Source organism: Equus przewalskii, chromosome X (genome assembly GCF_037783145.1).
Source record: "Equus przewalskii isolate Varuska chromosome X, EquPr2, whole genome shotgun sequence".
NCBI lineage: Eukaryota > Metazoa > Chordata > Mammalia > Perissodactyla > Equidae > Equus > Equus przewalskii.
The window spans coordinates 35,906,723-35,928,332 of NC_091863.1; the positions used below are offsets into that span (position 1 = coordinate 35,906,723).

Genomic DNA, 21,610 nt, shown 5'->3' on the forward strand with positions numbered 1-21,610 from the left:
CCAGAGATGGAGCAAGGCATCTTGCAGGAGCTGCTTTGAAGGAGAAATTGCCATATTCACTCATTCTCGCTTTCTCCCTGCTTTTCATGTCCTCTCAATAAAAATAGAAACTATAAATGTATACCACACATTTGTTTTTAGAGAATGGTGTGATAAGATTTATTTAAAACGACATAGACTTTCCTGATAGTAACAGCTCAGCAAGCAATTTTTCCTAGAATTGGTTCTGTTCTTCCCACAGCCATTTACTCCAGGTTTCTATGCCAACAACTGAAATCAAAGGCTTTTCAGACTGTGCGTGTTCTGGAATACTAAGTAAATTTTTTTGTCGTTGCTAAGAGGTGAACTTTGTTTTAGCCAGTAGGCCATGTTGAAAGCAGAGGATGTACTTTTTGTCAGTTTGTCTTAATTCTTGCCAAGTATAACTGTGTCTTTGGCCCCTTGCATATAATAGGGTGTTTGGTGTGGATTAGGGACATATATTTTTAAGCTGCTTTTAACCCCTTTCCATACCAACTCACAGAAGTCTTCTCTTTTGTCTTCAAAGAAAGTTATACTTTCACTTTCACCCCCTCTCAGTAGGAAACTCAAGAAGCTAAAGGTGTTAAGCTCTTGTAGGGATGTTGCTTGTGGTGTCTTTGCTTCCTTTCTTTTAATCACCTAGATTCATCCTCCTGACTCCATGCATTGGCATTGCCTTCCATCTGTAATGTGTCTATACATGTGTTACCTCGTTTGAGCTTCCCAGTGACCCAATGAGGTAATAAGAATTATTTCCCCACATCTTACAGATGAAAAAGCTGAGGCTCAGAGAGTTTAGGAGCCAAAGTGAGGCTTTCCAGCCCCTGAGCCCAGGATTCTGTGGGTTACATCACATTGTTCCTTATTCCATGGGCAGGAAGTCATCTTATGAACCCCTTTAATAAACTGCTCTAAGAAAAGACAAAAATCACCTTACGCCAACAGGCTCTGGAGTCCTAAGACTGCCACTTTGGCAGTAGGAGCTCCTCTGGACCCAGGGACTAGGGGGAGTGGGTCTTCCTGGGAACCACATCTCGTTACATTCACCAGGGTGGCTTCTTCTCTTCTCTTGTACTTTGAGCCATAGATCTGTAGCCCCTTTGGCCTTCAGTGAGTATCTGACTCCTGAGCAACCCCCAGGCCAGCCCAGTTAGGCTCTGCAGGCTGAAGACTACAGATGGATTCTGTTATTGTGTTAAAATACTAAGTCTAGAGGTCTAGGGCATGGTTGGAATTGTTAGCTATATATTCTTTTTGTTAAATGATTTACGTAAGCTTATTAGTCAAAGTATGATCTAGGTAAGAGTATTTTATTTTATGCCATTATATCCTGCCTGGTTTTAAAAAGAAAAATAAAGAAAATGTAAAGTAATTTGTATAAGTCAGGGTGGAAGATGAAAAAAAGACAATTAGGTGAGGACAGGCAAGTGGTAATGGGCCTGTGCTCCTGATAAGAAATTCTGTTTTGATTGTAGAAATGAGGTAATGCAAGAGAGATTATTTGTTTTCTTCTCTAAATTACAATTATATGTAAGTTTTTAAAAACAGAGAGACTAAAAATGTTTACATATTTTTAATTTGTCAAGTATTCAGTATAAAGATATATGGACATAGCTTGTAAGAAATAATTTTTAGTAACTTCCATTCTTTTTTCTCCTCCATTTTTAAAAGACTTCATTTACTTCTTGTGGGTCACAGGAAAGCCTAATGACAGAAATTACTCTTAAAGCCTTGTACTGTTTAGAAAGCTAGATAAGCATTAGCCTTTTTCTCTCAAAGACTCCTTTCTTTCTATAAACTTTCAGGGATAAATCTCAGATTTAGTTTCTAGAGAATGAAGTTTCTACTCAGTTGAAGTGACAGCCCAATAAATAGCAAAGTCAGGTTAATTACTAAATTTTTTCTTTCTGTTTTTTAAATTTTTTTTAAATTGTAAAATATAAACATAATATAATATTTACCATTGCAACCATATTTAGGTGTACAATTTAGTGACATTAAGTACATTCACATTGTTGTGTTACCATTATCCCTCCCCAGAACTCTTTTCCTCTTCCTTTCATTCATTTTTAATAGGGAGTAATTTACTACAGAAATTGATTTCTAACCATTCGTTGAGAAGTAATCTAGAATGGCCCTCCCACCTTGGACTGGTCTTCACTGGCAGCATAGAAAGGAGGTTAGTTCAGACACAAAAGATTTTTCTCATGAAGGCAGTGGAACTTTGCAATCATCTCCTCAAGTAGGGCCTTGGCATTTTGGTTAATGGCAAAAAAGAACCTTGTGAATAGAATGAAACATTACATAAGCAGCTTCCTCAAGAGAAATTGCTCTAATCGCCGTGATAACCCAATTCCTAGACGTTCTGACCTTTCAGGTTAGAAAGTAGGAGCCAGTTTGAGGCTAAAATCTCCTTCATCCTCCTCCTTTCTTGCTTTCTACTTCCTGCCTATTTTCCCCTTCTGCAGCCCCGACCACCTCAGAGCATGCACCCACTACCCCAACCAAAAGGCTTAATCATTGGTCCTGAATTTTCAGACTTTTGCAGAGTAGCCTTCTAACAGTTGAAACTTTAAAAACTCTCTAATGTCCTATGAATCCTGTACCTGGTCCATTCTGGGCACTTCCTGAAAAAGGGAAGCTCCAGTGTCCTATGAGTACATGCAGACCCAGCCAGAAAGTCTTTTCTGTCATTGCCCTGTCCTGCCACTTAACAGGATCGATGCTGCTGTATAGCCCTCTGTCTCAGGTGTGAACTCCAAGCTTTTTCACTTCTGTGTCAAACTCAATGAATACCTTTTGAAAACCTAGTGGACCTCAGAGTTTTAGTAAGTGACAGTTATCCTTACTTGAGAGACAGGAGAAAGTTGTAAGAATGCAAGTATTTGGTTCAAGGTCCTGCAGAAGTGAATGAGAGAGAGAGAAACACACAGACAGATAGACAGACAGAAAGCCTACTTGATAACTAACCTTAGCAAACACAGAACTTGAAACTGAACAGAGACAAATAATGACAATAATGCTGATACCTTATATTTGAACAGTCTAGTACTGTTTTCATAGCACTTCATTTTAATTTTTGCTTTGTGTTTGGGTTTAACGCAACTAGAAGGAGAAAATTCTAAGTGGAATCACAGAAAATTTGAGTGTGAATTATAGTTACACGTAATGAACACTTTGATCCTGAAAGCTGTGGAACTGAGTCCTTTTCATGTCAGGCTTTTCAAACAAAGAGAAAAATTACTGAGCTCTACTAGTCCTTTTCTTTTCATTTCCATAGCTCTCATGTAATTTGTCAGACTCAAATGATACACAATGAACCTCAGGCTGAGATTTAATTTTGTGGCCTAGTTTCTACAGCCATAGCCAGCAGATAAATGTCTCTGAAAAAACATCAGGCTTCAGAGACAATGCAAAGAAATTACTGTTGGCTCACACTTGCTGACCAGCCGTGGGTGATAAAAATAGTCCCTGGGGCACAGATGTGGGTGCAGTCGCTAATCTACATAATTATTTGGGCACCTACCAAAGAAATCCTGAGTATCTTTGACTTTTCCCGGTCTGTAAATTATTTTTAAATACTTTTCTGATCTTCAGATGTTGGGAAGATCGTGCTAAGAATCTGATGGCTCCTGGTGCACCTCCCTCCTACTGTAAGCCCTGATCATGTCCCTCATCATGATGGCATGATCGCAGGAGCCATTACTGAGGTATCTCCATCCATTACCATCCAGCGGAGGGGCAGGGCTGCATCTGCCTAGTCACTGGGATACACAAGGCTTCTCTGGCAAGAAGCTCTGTTTGCCCTTGACCCTCCTGACCTGCTCTGATGTACTTTCGCTTTGTACTGCCCGGTTTTAAGTGGCAGGGGCCCAGGTCCAAGACTCGGCACAGAACATTTGCAGTTTGAGCTAGACGTATAAGTGATTTCATTTTATTTCTCCTATTCAACTCGGCGTTGTGGAATGATGTACCCTCTTGTCCAGGAGAGGTATAAATGAGAATATATTCCCATTTGTAGCATTTGGAAAATAAATCTTCTACTTATCACACCTCTTCTTTCTAGCCCACGTTTTCCCATGTTTACTCAGGCCCGTGCCAGTGGCAGCCAGAATAAGAAGACATGCCTAAGGGCATATTTTCAAAGCAACATTAATCCCAAAAGTGCTTTGCAAAAGACAGAGTTTGTTGGTCAGATAAATTTTGGAAGTGCTCCATATTCTATCCCTATCTTTAAGAGCCACGATGTCCATTAGCAAATTAGAAGTCCTATGAGGGCTGGCAGTTAAGAAAAAATAAAGCTGTTTAACTATAAGTCAGGATTTCCAAGATTTATGACCGTGGAACTCGTTTTCATATCGCATCCATAAAGATCAAAGTGAGAAATGCTAACATAGGATGTGTTTTAGAGATTTAGGTTCCCTAAGGGTCTGAGTCTTCCATATTTTTCTCTTCTCTTCAACACTTTACACATAGGGAGTTCTAGTAAATTTGATGGTGATATTGATTATTGCTATTTTAGAAAAGGTATACATATGTGTAATTGATAATTAAAAATCAGTGCTAAATTGGCATTCATTAGAAAGTTTTATCTGAGGTGGAAAAAGAGGGAGTCATTTACATAGAAAGAGACTGGACCCTTTCTGAGGCCTAGGGGAGCTAGATGTGATAGTAGATAGACTAAAAGCAAGAATTCCATTCCCCTTTTATTCCTTCATTTAATGAGCATTTCTTGGGACCTTGGTATTTACAAGGCAATGTAGGAGATATAAACACAAGTGAGGCATGGTCCTTCTTCTCAGGTGTGTTGAGACTAGTCGGGAAAGTAAGACATGTACATAAATCAGTTTAATACAGTGTAGAAAATAGCAAGGTGCCATGGGCAACAAATAAAATGCTCTAGTTTATCAGAGGAAGCAGAAGTGGTTTCCAACCTAGGCAGCCAGGTGGGATCTTTGGGACCATGTCTCTCCCAAATCAGTATTCGCTGGTGCCTACAAGCTCCAGGCCTAGAAGCACATCCTAACAGGAATACATGGACAACTTCTTCTCCAGGAGGAAATGGGGCATGGGCAAGCCATGGTATGTGGTTGCTGTATAATATCTTAAATTATTGTTGGTGGTGTAGGATGAAGGATAGAGGGGGAACAAAGCATTGGGTAATCAAGGAGCTTTGGCATTTGGTTGCTGTGGCAAGAATAGTGACCATAAAGATTATAGAATCAGTTGACACCTACTGATGGTCCTAAGGAGCATAAACAGAGAAAAGGAGAAACTGAAAATTGTGAATGTCCGATTGAGAACAGGCTTGGAAAATCAGAGTGTCTCCAAGGAAGCTTGAATGAGTCAAGGCATAGAAATGACTGAGAATCCAAGTCCAAGGCCTGAGCGTAAAGTTTGCAGAGTTGGAACACCAATTAAATGCCCCACCCTGCTAGGGACACTGCTAAATCAGGGACACTGGTAGGGAAGGAATGGGAACTTGAGACTGGGATTTAGGATACTTGGGTAGATACAAACAAAGCTGAGAACTTTGATCCCCGAAATCCCCTCTCTAGATGAGAAAACCAGCCTTTCCTCGCATACAAGCCTTTCATTGTCTGTACCAGGCGCAATTGCCTCTCAAGCTGAGACAGATTCACCCTCAGCATCTACTTGTACCATTCCTCACAATCTTCAGACCCATGAGAATTAGATCTCAACATAAGTTAGATGGAGAAGTGCACGACCTGGCCCAAAGTACAAGGCCAGCTGCCAGAGTCACATGGCATGGTTGATCTCTGGATTTTAGAAGCAAAATGACCACACCAAGGCATGCTGCTCTAATGCATTTGCCCATTAACTCATAAAGCTATGACTTTTGAATGAGGCTTAAAGTAAGGAGGGACTCTACAGCAGGTCCAGGCTCCAATGCCTTAAGACCCAGCAGAACCAATGATATTGGAAATATCATGGCAGGCAGAGATAGTGTCTGCAGCTTTTGGTAGCCTTCAGTAGGAATATTGGAGCAAAAACCACTTAGGATTTGAGTGAGGCCATGAATACCCTTTTCTGCTGACAGCTACTCTTCATTTGCAAAGCGGTTCCTGACTTGTAGCTAGGTCCTGGTAGGGACTGAATAACTGACCATGGGATACCAAGTGATCATAGATTCAAACTGTGCATCATGAACGGAGGTAATATCTGCTCCACTGAACTACAGAACTAGACATACATATCATTATAAAATTGATTAGCCCAGGCCTGAGAAGGTCCAGCTGGTACAAGTAGACTGCACGAGCAAGGGGTAGTTTAGGCTCCCAAGATACCTGCTTCTATTGCTTTGGTTCCTTTCCCTCAACCATACATACAACCTCATGCATAGTATCCTACAAGTAGCTGATGGGAGAGGCTAAAAACACAAGCCTGGTTTACAGAAGGATCTGTACCTTCTGCAGTTGTCAACTGGAAGTGGATGGCTACTGCATTTCAGTACCACTCAAGGGTGGGCCCTAAAGACAATGATGAAGGGATATCCTCCCAAAGGGAGAAGTCAGGCAGCACATCTGGCTGTCTGTCCCGTGCATAAGGAAAGATTGATTGTTGTCTTAGTTTGTTTTGTCCCCATAACAGGCTTGAGAACATTGATTGTGCCCCCAAAGTAGACCTGGAGTCACTTCCCAAATAACTACCTCCAGGGAAAGGGATACGTGCCCATAAAGGTTGTATAAATGAGTTGTTAGAGCTGTGGGCAACTGAGGCTCAATTTCCCCTAGGTTCCCCTGAGGAACTGTGTGGAATTTGCCGCACAATTGCCCCACCAAGAACAAGGAAGCTGAGATAATTTATCCATGTCCCTCACTAGCTGGAGTTGCCCTTGTGGATGTCAAATTCCTACTACTTGTATGCTATCCTGCCCTCAGGCTGAACAAACTCCTGGTGGCCCAGAAGAAAGTCCTCAGGCAGAAAAGGAGAAAGACTAAGTTTTAGTCACTTAGAGTGCACAGGTAGCAAAGGTCTAGGAATTTTCTACCACGGCTCCAGTCCTCTGCCAGAACTCAGAGATAGGATGTGGAGTAGGGAATCAACAATATCCACCACAGCCGGAGGTTTGGATCTATACTGATATGTGGGCAGTGACTAACAGACTGGTTATACAGGCAGGGGTTTGGAAAGAACAAGATTAGAAAACTAGTGACAGAGAACTCTGAGGGAAAAGTGTGTGGATGAACCTGTCAAAATGGCCCCGAATATGAAGATGTTTGTGTGAGGGTCAGACTTTGGGGGTGGTCAGTAGATGGGAGAAGGGAGGATCTCCCATGAAGAACGGGAATTAGGTGAAGGGAGACTTGAGAGACCCAGCACAATACGATGGGATAGATGTTTCCATGTCAAGTGTGAAGGCTTTTTCTAGGTAGAGTAGAACTGTATATGTTTGAGGAGAACTTGGATACCTCCATTTGGAAAGAGGAAGAAAGTAACTTTTTAAGCTACTAATACAACACAATACTGACATTCTATTTAATGGATCACTTTTTAGATGATTTCTTTATTTAAAGCATTATTGTAGACTATAGAAAGGAACCACCAAAAGATTTCTCTTACCAGCTTGTCAGAAAACAGTGGGACTAGAAGGGTGCCAAGGAATTCACATGGGTTGGACAAACGTCTTTCTAAACCAATCCAGAACATATCTGTTTATTTTCAAGATGATTAAAGGAAACTCTTTGGCAGCTTTCCTCAGTGGCCTGTGATACTCTTTAATAGCACTCGGTTCTTTTTGTTTAACTAAAATGTAAAAGTACAGAGAGGTAAAACTCACCAACATGCCAATCAGCAAATGATACTTGCTTACTATAAACTTGGCTTATCTTATAGGACCAACAATAAAGAACGATGTGGGAGCCATAAACTGTCATCTCCTGGCAATAGTCTCCCATTATTATGAATGTTGGTAGGTTGAGAATGTGATTTCACAAAGGGACTTAAGTATTTGGGGCAAAGTTCCAGGGACATTGTGTTCTACTTGACATCAACAATTTCTGCTGTGTCAAAGACGCTTTCCTTTAGAGATTAAAGGCCACTTTGGAAGGATAGGAAGGTTTCAGAGTATAGGCACAAAGTGAACTTGACCTTTACTCAAGATTTTTGTTCCTTTTATTTTTAAAGTGCAGTAGCCATTTGGAAGTATTCCCAGAGATTCTGCCTCCCACTCTTAGGTCGTAAAGGCATTTCTTGTTGAGAAGTGGTTTAGGATTGAGAAACTACCGACACCTTTGTGAGAAAACTATAAAATCCCATTTAAGAGACTGAGAAGGTCTGGATCGAAGGGAGTTCTCACTCAGCCAAGAGACACCTCCAGGCCTTCCCACTGCACAGCTTTAGGGATTCATCCATGCAAAAGGCAGTCTCGAGTTGTCTAGTTTAGAAGCGGGCCATGGAGGAAATAAGCCTTCCAGAGGCTTGTGAGAAAGGAATAGGTGACACGGAAGTGCCTGTTTCCACATACAGGTATATTCATTTCTTTAGGTGTTCTGTGGAATAAGAGCAGAGAAGCCAGAAACTGCTAAGAGCGAAACTAATTAATGAAATTCCTTTATCAACTTGGTGCCTCTGTCAACAGGATAAAAATTACTGTCATGGTGGGCCTCTATGATCTTCTTTTAGAATATTCCATGGCTTCCATTCCTAAAAAGATTGCCAGGCTAGGGTCTTCTCTCTCCCTGAACTCTTCACTTCTCCTTCCATCTCTGTTTGTTTATCAAGGCTCAGATCAGGGAGTCTCTTAGGACCATGTACGAGATCATACTTTGGTTGGCATCATCCTGCAAAGAACGTTAGGAATGTGGGACATAGTTTGTTGAATTATATTTAGAATATTTTTCTTGATGTCCTTAGACAATTTAGCATGTTTAAGTTTTTTTAATAATTTTTTTCAGAGCAAAGATCAGTTTGTGTGAGACTATTCCTTGAGTATAAACACATTTTATAGAGGAAAATGTAGATTTTTCCTGATTTCGATTAAGAGAAGAATTATAACAAGAACCAGTTGTTCTGAAGGCTGCCCATGAGCTATTACTTAACCATAGTCTCTCTCTTCTCTCTAACTATTTTTGTGTTTTGGGTAAAATATCTCTGCCTATTTGTCTCAGAATACACTTCAGCATTTTCCAAAGTTGCCCCTGTTTCCTCAGCAGTCATCTTATACCCCAGAGCTTCTTAGTCTCCATTTTTACTCCTTAGAAACATAAAAGACATGTGTGGAAGATGTATAAGATTCACATTTTAATGTTTTCTTTCTCTTAGTTGGGAAGTTTAAGATGTCTCTAGAACAAACCTATCTCAACATTCCATCAACTCTATAGGAGGCTGGAAAGCTTAATGTTTATGAACAAAGGCTTTGGGAGCAGGAAATTTCCCTTCTACTATTTTCTAGCTAATGGCCCTGGGCTTTAGTTTCCTCATTTGTAAAATAGAGATAGCAATAGTGCTTGCATCCACAGGGTTGGGATGAGTATTACATAAGATAATGCATATGAAGAGCTTAAGCCAGTGCTAGACATAGAGAAAGAGCTCAATAAATGTTAGTAATAATGGTGGTGATAGTGGTGGTGGTGATGATGATAAAGGATTTGGAGTCCCGGAAAGTTGTATTGCAGCATTACAGCATAGCATTTTCAGATAAGAAATCAGATCCCATAATTTGCCAAGGTCATTTGAATTTGCTGCTATGGAAGGGAAAATTACTTCTTTGTCACTTAATTGCTGCCACATAGTCTTACTTAGTTGGAGTGTGTGTGTGTGTGTGTACGTGTGTGTGTGCACTCACATTAATGCAAATGCTGTTATGTCTTGTGTCCCTGCCTTGGTGGACAGGAGTTCTGTTTTAGCCCTTTCTTTAAATCCACGACATCTCTTAATATTGTGCAGTACGTACAGTAAGCTTTCTACAAATATTGAATATATTTTTATTTGATAAAAAATTAAAAGCTCATACAAAATTGTATTAGTAAACAATATTTTGACCTTATGAAGATTTATAGGATGTTTTATTTTTAAAGGAAAAGAAGATAAATTAGGAAATAAGGCCATAGGAACTACTTAGACCTGGTCTCTTTTCCTTCATTCTCCCTGCTGCCCTGCATTTACACAGCATAGTGCCTGTCACATAATTGAAATGAGGTAAATGGTGGCTATTAGCTGTCTTTGTGTTAGAGGTCTTGGTACAGGCAATAGAAACCAACTGGAGCTAACAAGAGGGAATTTACTGAAAGGATATCAGAGGACCGACAGAATCAATAGGAGACTGGAGGGCCACACTCAAGAATGGGCAGAGACCAGGGGAACTCTGACAGGTTAGGGACAGGAACTACAGCCATGGTCTTTACAGCAGGAAGCATCTGCTCAACATGCTGCTATAAGGAAGGAGAACCCAGAGTCAATTTTTTTCTGTTCTTGAGTGACCCATTACAGGGTCAGAGTCCTCTGAGAGTGGGTGATTTGCCAAGCTCAGATCACAGGCTCACAGCCTGGCTGCACCAGGAGCCAGAAGTTGGGAAGAAAGGATCTAGACCATCGCCTACTGTCATGGGAGATGGTACCCAGGACCATCCTCCCTACACATCTATCCACAGGAGAGGAGAGGCAGTTTCCCAAGAAAAAAACCAGGGTACTACCAGGAAAGGGGAATGGATGCTGGACATCCAAAAATGGCAAATGCCCATTATTCCACAGTTCTAATGCCTTGATTCCTGACTTCAGGCATGGTCTGTAGTCTATCGAGTCTTAATTTAGCCTGTGTGAACCTTCAAACACAGTCTGAGATATTCTGCTTTGTTATTCCAGTCCGCTATGTGGTCCAAGGACAGTCCTCCATGTCATCATCCTGCTCTCATCTGAGTGGGACCATCCTTCCAAAGAGATTAGATAGAAATTCAGGAGTTGAGAATATTGTGGCATCAGCATTAGATACTAGGACGAGCTACTTTTATTTATTTATTTGTTTGTTTGTTTATTCCTTCATTCTCTATAAGGAGAAATAAGTTCAAATAATAATTTCCTGTAAATTAAAATCGACTAACACAACACCAGGGAAATTTTGCTAATCTAATTGAAATTTAGGGCCTGAACAGGTAAAATATATTTACTTTTGCTTTTGACACAGTAGAGGATCCTGTTGCTTTGAAAATAGCTCTTAGGTTGATTGGTTTTTTGGATTTTTAGAAGGCCATCCTAATTTAAGGTATTATCCTTTGCTTTTGTTATAGGGGAAAAGTTATCCATTTCGGGGAGCCTTTCCTCCAGTATGGAATCCCATTGCGTATCTGGATTACAACAATCTGTGGCGGACAATGGATAACATGGGAAAGGAGGTAAAGTGTGTTGTCAGCTTGCATATGACCTGTTACTGGAATAACAATAGGAGCTGTTTAATATCCTTCCACAGTACAGAGAACATTGCTCAGGACATTGATACATATCATTTCCAATGCACCCAACAACTCTGCCAAGTTGGTAGTATTTCCACTTTACAAATGAGGAAAATGAGTGCCAAGGAGTTATGGGTTATGTAATTTCCCCAAGACCACACAACAAGGGAACCAGGATTCAAACCAACATCTCTCTGATACTAATGCCTGTGTGTGTTCAACTCTATGCCACTGAGAATTTATGCAACATATTTTTCCAGGTATCCTACTTATAGTTGTCTTATCTATATGTGATGCCATTTTAGATAGTAAAGGAGAGAAGGATTTGTTCCCCCAAAGTTTTATTACTTAGTCTCAGGCTCTGTAACATCACTCTCTCAAACTTAAGTTGAGGACTTAATATGGGTGTTAGCTTTCAATAATAATAATGATCATCATAATTACATATTAATTTATACATACATTTACATGTAATTATTATTATCATTATTATTTTGGCAACAGTATTAGGGCATAGAATCCAAAGAGCTATCCATCCCAACCCCACCGTCTATACATAGAATTGTATGCCAATCACACATTCCAACATAGACAGAGAGATTGGTTTTCAGAGGTTCTCCTGAGGGCCTCTTGGCAGGGCAGTGGGCAGTAACCATCACACCTGAATGTGGACCCTTCTTTCTCTGCAGATTCCAGCTGATGCACCGTGGGAGGCCCCACATGCTGAGGAATGGGACAAGATGACCATGAAAGATCTCATCGATAAAATCTGCTGGACAAAGTAATCTTGACTATTTAAAATTTGCTTTTTATCTTCCCTTCTGATCCTTTCTATCCAATCTTAAACTGCAGTGTTTTCTTAATTATAGGGAAAAAAGTTAAGAGGAAACCTAATGACCTTTAGGTTAGTAGCAACTTTGAGGGCACTTTAGACACTTCAGAGTAAGTTTGACCATAAAATGAATCTAAAACATAAGAAGAAAAGTAGATGAATAAATTAGAACTTGAATGAAAGAGTTGTGTAATTTGCAATAAAACAAGGAATTGTATTTTCAGATTATATAAAGGTCAGGTACAGGAACAGTTTGAAAAAATATTAAAGTAATTCTATATAGATACAGAAAAATATGAAACTGAAAAGAAGCTAGTCTATATTAATAAAAAATATAAACTGTATATAATGTTTTCAATGAGAATCTGTGTTATTAGCTGAATGACTTACAGATCATTCAGTCAGCATTTTGGGGTTGCAATATGAAGGCACTGTACCAAGCACTGAGTAATGGTGGTGAACTTGTTAGACATGGCATGAACTCTTATGAAGCTTAAATCCTTCTAGCAGGAGAGACTGACATTATACACATAATTACATAATGCTAGGAAAGTGACTATAACAGGAATCCTGACCTGAGGGTATAAGAGATTCCTTGATGAAGCAATCTTTAAACATAAACCAATGAGTTAGTGCATCAACTAAAAATGAGCCACAGAGGATGGGGGAGACAGGAAGGGGCGAACGATGGGGAGGGGGATGGTGTCTTCCTAGAATGCACCATAGTGGGTGGGGGGAGACAGGAAGGGTGGATGGTGTGGAGGATAGTATATCCCAGGAATGAGCCATAGAGATGAGGGAGGACAGGAAGGATGGATGGTATGAGGGGATGGTATCTTCCAGGATGGGCTATAGTGATTGTGGGAAATAGACAGGAAGGGTGGATAATGTGGAACATGGTATCTTCCAGGAATGAGCCACAGTGGATGGAGGGAGACGGAAAGAGTGAATGCTGTGAGGGAATGGTATCATCCAGGAATGAAACACAGTGCATGGGGGGATACAATAAAGATGGATGGTTCGTAGTATGGTATCTTCCAAGAATGAACCACAGTGCATGGGGAGAGACAGGAAAGATGGGTGGTGTGGTGTGATGGTATCTTCCAGGAAGGAGCCACAGTGGGTAGGGGGAGACAGGAAGGATATATGGGGGGGGGATGGTATCTTCCATGAACAAACCACAATGACTTGGGGGGGTGGTTAACAAGAAGAATAGGTAGTACAGGGGATGGTATCCTTCAGGATGAGCTACAGTGACTGTGGGGGAGATGGGAAGGTTGGATGATGTGGTGGCATGGTGTCATCCAGGAAAAAGCCATAGTGGATAGGGGGAGACATGAAGAGTGGATGGTGTGAGGGGATGGTATGATCCAGGAATGTACCACAGTGGATGGGGGAGACAGGAAGCATGCGTTGTGTAGGAGGATGGTATCTTCCAGGAATGAACCACAGTGGGTAGGGGAAGACAGGAGGGGAGTATCCCCGTGGGGGATCTTCAGGTAAGAACCACAGTGACTTAGGTGATGAGGGTGACATGAAGGAAAGGTGATGTGGTGGTGTGAAAGGACAGTGTCTTTCAGGAATGACTCACAATTAGTAGGGACAAACAGAAAGGATGGATGGTGGATAGGGAGGTAGTATCTTCCAGGAATGACCCACAGTCATAGAGGCAGACCAGAAGGATGAATGCTGTGAAAAATGGTATCTTCTAGGAATGAGCCACAATGAATGTTGGGAGATATGAAGGTTGGATGGTGTGGGGGATATTATTTTCCAGGGAGACAGAACAGCTCATAGCTTTTATGAAGGCCCTGAGATGAGGAAATTGACATGTTTTAGCAATGAATGGACAGGATGCCTGGACCATAAAGATGCTGTTAGAAAGTGATGTAATGGGGGTTTGGAGAACTGGTTGAGAGGCAGATGGTGCAAAGTATATTGACCATATTTAAGACTTTTGCCTTTGGCCATAAAGGCCATTGAAGTCTTATAAACAGAGTGTTTTTTGAGTTTTGGACTGTTAGAAAACTTCATTGGCTATAATGTGGAGAAGGATCAAGAGGGGATGTAGGATAACCGGGTAGGGATGACCAGGAGGAGCCACCACTTTTGTAACCCTGGTGAGGGACAGTGGTAAACTGGACCAGGGTGGGTTCAGTGGAGGTGGAGAGTAGGGGATGGTTGTTCAAATAAATGAGAATAAATATGCTTAATGATCCTGGACAAGCATATTGACCCTTTAGACTGCACTGGAAATAGCATATTTGGAGCTAAGCTGTAATTTCCTAAAAGCAAGGGAAAAGTTTACTGTTCCCAGGAGTTAAAATTTGCATTCCTTCAGAAATTGGGCCCAGAAAACTTCAGCATGCTCCACTTTGGTAGCCCGGGTTCAGTTCTTGGACGCGGACCTACACCACTCATTGGCAGCCATGCTGTGGTGGTGATCCACGTACAAAAAAGAGGAAGATTGGGACAGATGTTAGCCCAGGGCAAATCTTCCTCTGGCAAAAAGAGGAAGATTGGCAACAGATGTTAGCTCGGGGCGAATCTTCCTCAGCAAAAAAAAGCAAAAACAAAATACATGATATCCTGTGATGGATGTATGTATTTACTCCTGACTTCCGCTCTTGTTCTGTGACCAGGACTGCTAGACAGTTTGCATCTCTCTTTGTGAATATCAATGTGACATCAGAACCCCACCAGGTGTCTGCCCTGTGGTTCTTGTGGTATGTGAAGCAGTGCGGAGGCACCACTCGGATATTCTCGATTACTAACGGGGGTCAGGTATGGAGTGTTCATTCTCATACTATAACTTCATTTGTGATTTTTGCCCTCACCCAGTGTGGTGTCTTAATAATTGCTTTTGTATTTTGAAACATGAGTGAATTTGAGACATGAACTTTTGAAATGATTTCAAAAAACTTTTCTGAAAACAAAATTTCTCATTTCCTCTTCTCATTCCTGAAAATAAGTTCACAGCTAAAGAATGTTTCATTTTGATTAATTAAGTCTTGGGAATTTAGTTCCTTCCTTGTGGAGATAGATAAAATTAGGCTACTTATGTAAGAGGAGCTAAATTAGTAAAATCAACTAATTTTCAAAAAATTCTAGTACTTCTGAAATTAATGTGCTTAAAGTCATCTCTGTTCCAGACATGAGGCTTTTTTGTCCCATTTTGTGCCTGAAAGTTATTCTTTTATGTTCATTGTTATAGAATGGAAGTGACTGCTCTTTCCTCTAATTCACACAAGTGATTCATAGCCACTCTTTCAATAGTAAATTCTACATTTTTTATTTTAAATTTTTACTGCCCACTAGCATTTGCCCTGATTCCATACCACTTTCATTACTGATGAATGAACTCATTTGGCTCATTGGCTGGACATACAGCAAACCAGTTTTGAGGTCAGAATCCTAATTCTATGATTTTCAAGACTCTGAGGTTCTTTGTGTAAAGGCTCTCCCTTATTCAAAAAGAGATGGGTATCTCTTTTCTAGGAATGTTATCCCTTGGCAGGATGAGATTTAATTCAGAGCAGTTTACTTCCAACTTATGCCCTGCTCCACAGTGGACAATGTAGAGTCTTTCTCCACTAAGTGAATTATTCCTCTCCTTAGGAGATCTCCGGAAGTCCCTAAATTGTTCTTGTGGCCCCAAGAGTTACTACCCATTTGACCGGTAGCTTTAGCAAATGCAGGACAGTTGCATTTTTTAAGTGTCTTTACACCTAGAAATCCCACATTACTCCTTTTAACTTATATTTTTTACTTTCTGAGGTATCCTGACTCATACTTTATATTTATAGCCCTCATTCAGAGAAGCCAAGATACTTCTAACCAAACTCTACATGACCTTTTGGAAAGCACAGTTCAGGTTATGAATCTCAAACCATTATCACAATATCTTTATAAAGAACCTAGATTTATCCTTTAATAATTTAGTTCAGCAAATACTAGACATGAAGGAGTGGACAGAGAACAAGATGGAAATAGTTCATGGTCTTTCCACTATACTAAAATTCAAAGTAACTCTTGGAAAACAGAGGTCAAATTATAAATTAAATGGTCCCAGTTTCTTGAGGAAGGACAGATCATGAATTCAGGTGTGAACTACTACGGGAATATTTTTATAAAAAACTTTGGTGGTGTCACTAGACCAATAGCCTATGCAGGGTTTTTGGAGGAGCGTGTTTGAGGTACCTAATTGTCAAGTGTTAGGCTGTGCCTCAGTCTACCTACATGTATTTCTAACCATTCAAAGAATCATCTACAACAGGCTAAAAATATTCCCCTGGTTCTTACAAAGTGCATCGTATTAAGGATTTAACCTTCATAGATTAAGCTGGAAGCATTTCCATGGGTGAGTGTGGCAGACCACAGTGGAGCAGAGCACTCATGGTCTTACAGGGCTCCTCAAGGGAATTATTTAACACTGTCTGGAGGAATAGGCAAGTGACTTCTTAGCCTTACACTTCTGCCCCCACAGTGACACTTGCAGACATTTTTGCAAAAAGTTACTCAACCTCTGAGATTTAGATTCTTAGAACATCATTTGGTGATGACCAGATGATCCCTAAGACCACCCTTAGCCTGTCCTCTTAGAGAACATCTTAATCTGCCTAGACAACCCTTGACTGGGACTTTGAGAAATCAGAGGGAATTAGAAACTGCATCCCCATCTCAATAAAACCAGGAAAAACAATAGTTAATTTTTAAAAAAGAAACTGCATCCTCTGGGAGAAGCACAGCACCCTCCCTTTCCCAGGGCTCCCTCCATGCACTGCACTCTTAGGCATTTGAAGCCCCCAGACTTGCTGATATTTGCATTCGCTTAAAGCGTCCCTGGTATGGGGGAACATTTCTTCTGATTCTGCAATTTTATAAACTAGTACTGGCTTTCCATTGCCAGAAGCTGTGCAGAGTGTGATGACTGAGGTGTCTTGGTAGACTTTGCCTCTGTCCTTAATGAGTTCCAACAGTTAAGTGTGCAGAGGGTGGATGTAGGGCCTGTGACTTTCTGGAGTTTTTCTAATCACTGGCAAATAAGATTTTCCTTCCTTGAGCTTTTATAACGTTTCCTTTCCTGCCTGCCTTCTCTTGTAGGAACGGAAGTTTGTAGGTGGATCTGGTCAAGTGAGTGAACGGATAATGGAACTGCTTGGGGACAGAGTGAAGCTAGAGCATCCTGTCACCTATGTTGACCAGTCAGGTGACAACATCATCGTAGAGACGTTGAATCATGAACATTTTGAGGTAATTCAGTTTAGTCAATATAATCGAAGCAGTGGTATAATTAATGCTGGCATGTTTCCAACTCAGTCTTCCAAATTATCAGCCTTGGCTGACCTGCCTTGTTCTGTTTTGTTGCCTTGCAGTGGCCTCATTTTGTATGTTGTTACTGCTCAGTGTCATTCAAAATGATAAATATGATATTTCATGCCCTCTACAAAGACTGCGACTCACGTTAGAGGTGGTATTTTGTGTCTGTGTGTTTTAGTGCAAATACGTAATTAGCGCCATCCCTCCGGCTTTGACTGCCAAGATCCACTTCAAACCAGAGCTTCCATCAGAGAGAAATCAGTTGATTCAGCGTCTTCCAATGGGGGCTATCATTAAGTGCATGATGTATTACAAGGAGGCCTTTTGGAAGAAGAAGGGTATGCTGCATTTATTCATGTTTAAATTGTACTAAATGAAGGGACCACACTGTTCTTGGAACATACTAGACATTGAACAGAAAAAGAGATGTATTTTCAAGCTGGAAGAGAGAAGATCAGGAATTTTAGTCTCTACATCTCCTCATAGCCCCTGGTGACACAAAATGACCCCAAGAGCACTTGCTAGCAGTGAGAGGGGAAGAAGAGATCCCCCCAGTTACAGGGCCGCCATTGCCCTGGCTCCTGGCCTATGTCCTACCACTTACTCTTCATGAGCAGAGTGAGACAAAGGGGCACCATGGAAATAGCTCTGCTTTGAAGTCACACATTCCTGGGCTTCACTCACTTCCTAGCTGTGTGGCCTCAGGTGTGACTCTTCACCTCTCTCAGCATCAGTCTCTGTGTTAATGATAACAATGAGGCCTACTGTCAGGGTGTTGTAAGGATTAAATGAGGCAGGGTCTGGGCAGATATGGTGGCTATTGTTGATAAGCCTTCTGCTCATACTCAAAGAATTCCTTCCTGCCACTTCTTCCATGGGTTTATAGGGGTGATTCCCTCTAACACATCCCTCTCTTTCTGCATGGACTCCAAGGCCATCTTACAATTTTAGCCATGCACTGGTCATACATGACTCTTATGTAAAGGTCATTGAGATGGGTCATTTTCCATGTGTCTAGGTGAACAGACATCCTTGTATAGTCAGTGTGCGTATTTAATAGAAAATAGTTCTAGGGTTGGGATAAAGACCAATAGATTAAGATTTGCCTTCTTCTTAGCAAAATACTTTATATATATATATATATATATATATATATATTCCCCCTAAATCTCTGATGAGGTCAGTCTTTCTTATTGATCTTCTCCTGGTTAAGATTACTGTGGCTCTATGATCATTGAAGATGAGGAAGCTCCAATTTCAATAACCCTGGATGACAGCAAGCCAGATGGGTCGCTGCCTGCCATCATGGGGTAAGTTAGAGCTGGGTGTTCTGCATTTTCCAAATTGTATGGGTGTATTGGTGTGGATGCTGGCAGAGCATATTGTTTTGGAGTCAAGCTCAAGCAATGAACCCTACAGAAATATATCATGTTCCTCTATATTAAAATATTAGAGTAATGTTTTGTTTGTGGTACCAGAACGCTGGGAAACTTTACTCAAATTGACACCATTTTGAACTTGTGCCCATACATCTCTTTTCTCCATAAAACTTACATATTGAGGACAGAGTGAAAGAAGCAGCTAGACAGGCAGTATAGTAGACAAGCCTGCCTAGAGACAGAATGTCTACAACCATTCTGGAATGAGAACTGACTGTTTTATCCTGTAAAACCTTCCAAAGTTAGGGTTTCTTGGCTTTATACTCTTCTCCATTCCAAACATTGCCTCATAACAGATGTTAATATGTTCATTGTTACCCTCGGATATAAGATGGATGACCAATTAGGAAGTGCAGCTCAAAGTAGAGTCAGGCCTTGAGTGGATAGCACTTTTCCTAGTAGGTCATTCCATGGCTATCCTTTACCAGGGATGGTCCAGGGTGAGGTTCTGTGTCTGGAATAGGAGACCTCTTCCCCTCTCCTCACATCCTGCCACACAGCTGCTCTGCCCTTTGGGACTAGGGGCCCAGAGAAGGAAGTAGGGGCTCCCACAAAGGGATTGCTAAGGAGTGCTGCAGCCTCCCAGTTGCCACGCCTTTCAGTCCTCCTCAAAACTATACAACCAAAAGGGCTATTTATTCTACCACATCATGACAAAAGAGCACAGCTTCTAGAGTAGTCAAGTGACTTTTAGAGACCAGCAGGTTTCCTCTTCACCCCTGGGAGAGTTGAGTTCATGTACATTACATCATTAAAGGGAAATTACAAAACCAAAAGGAGCAGACCCATGATCCAAGGGACCTGGAGAGCAATCTGTGCTACTGGACTGTCAATAAGACATCTTATAACCCCTTCTCTGGCTGTAAAATATAAGAAATCGTACCAGCCCCCCGAGAAGGGCAGGTACTCACAACATAATGACCATCCCCTTCAGCTCTAACCTCAGTGGGCAAGAAAGGATATAGATTATTGGGGCAGTTTGCTATCACCTTCTATATGCCAAAGGAAAGCAGGAGGTTGAGGTAGAGATTTCAGGAGACTGTCAGTCAAGACCAATCCAATTGTAGATGGAAGAACATTCAACTTCTTGCCCTGGGAGTTAGAAACTGTGGCATCTGCCCTTCTGGGCTTTCTTCAGCTTTATTTACAAGGACATGTATGACAGAAGCCTTCCAGATGGTAATGGAGTTACTTAGGCAGCTCCTAAAATGTGATATTCTACTCTGTTTTATCTGGACGGTTGCCTCCACCTTGTTCTCGCCTTGAAGCTTTATTGCCTCGACACTGCTCTCTGCTCTGGCCAAGGAGAGCCTTGAGGATGAGAGTGGTAATTGCCCAGCACTGTATTTGTTGATAACTACTGCCTTTTGGAAACTAGAAAGGGCTTGTACTTTAGAACTGTGAAAGGTCCTCAACCCAAAGCCAGTGTGTTTAATTTCCTCACTAAAACACCAAAGAACGTTAAAGAGTAGTTGTCCATAGTTAGAATTAGATCAAAGAGGTTATTTAATTCCTGACTTGAGATTTGATAGAAATAGCCAACACTAACTGCCCTTTAGGAAAGGACCTGTAGAAAGCACTCAAGACCTAAAAAGATTTTCAGATAAATCATTTGATCTTTCATCAGATATTGGTGATTTTCATTGAAATACTGCGTAAGTCTAAAATCATCAGTTCTTGCATAAACCCAAAATTTAACTAAAATCATTACTAGCAAGCCATAACATAAGGTATGAAATCAAACAAAATCATGACTATATCCCATAAAGTTCAGTAATTCAAATTTCTTAAATAGTCTACAGCTTCCTCTGAAATACTATTCTCTGGATTAACACAAATACATTTTGCATCTTTGCTTCCCAGAATGATCTTGAATAACAGCTCTGTAAGAATTGCCAATCAAATTAGGAACAGTTTAATCTGAGGGTGAGTGAGAACATGAAATATCTGTGTTCAGCTCTTGCATCTTCAGTCCTGATCTACTTGTCTTTTTGGTCTAGGACAAAACAAATATAATTTTAAAACGTTTTTTAAGTGGAGACATAATTTCATTGTCCTTTAGCTCATTTGGCTTTTTGAAAGATTTCTAATAATAGTACAACTGAGGTCTTCTTGTCACAATTCAATTCTTTGAAATATACATGCAATTAGTGATAGTATTATAATAAGTAGAATCCTTTTGTTGTGAGGAAGATTCGCCCTGAGCTAATATCCATTGCCAATCTTCCCCTTTTTTTGCTTGAGGAAGATTAGCCCTGAGCTAACATCTGTGCCAGTCTTCCTCTATTTTGTATGTGAGAGGCCTCCACAGCATGGCCAATGAGTGGAGTAGGACCACACCCGGGATCTGAACCCACGAACCCAGGCCATTGAAGGGGAGTGTGTGGAAGTTTAACCATTTGGCCGTGGGTCCGGCCCCCAAATAGAGTCTATTTGATTAAAGGGAAATAGACAGATTATAACTGAGTTTTACTGAGCTACTGAATTTGGGGACTGTGCTAGGCCAGTTTTCCAGGAAGCCAACTCAGAGATGGAGATTTGGGTGCAGGAGTTTCATTGAGAAGTGCTCTGGGAAGGGAAGGAATCAGGAT

General features: G+C 40.9%; 1 protein-coding gene across 1 annotated transcript in view; it reads left to right on the plus strand.

Moving 5' to 3' along the window:
* The window catches only part of LOC103540167 (amine oxidase [flavin-containing] A), a 61,046-nt gene that overhangs the window by 27,633 nt on the left and 11,803 nt on the right, over nt 1-21,610 (plus strand). Inside the window, exons 4-9 of the mRNA XM_070605842.1 lie at nt 11,268-11,372; nt 12,119-12,210; nt 14,904-15,045; nt 17,365-17,514; nt 17,759-17,918; nt 18,794-18,890. Coding sequence (XP_070461943.1) covers nt 11,268-11,372; nt 12,119-12,210; nt 14,904-15,045; nt 17,365-17,514; nt 17,759-17,918; nt 18,794-18,890 — 746 coding nt within the window. The remainder of the gene's footprint in view (nt 1-11,267; nt 11,373-12,118; nt 12,211-14,903; nt 15,046-17,364; nt 17,515-17,758; nt 17,919-18,793; nt 18,891-21,610) is intronic.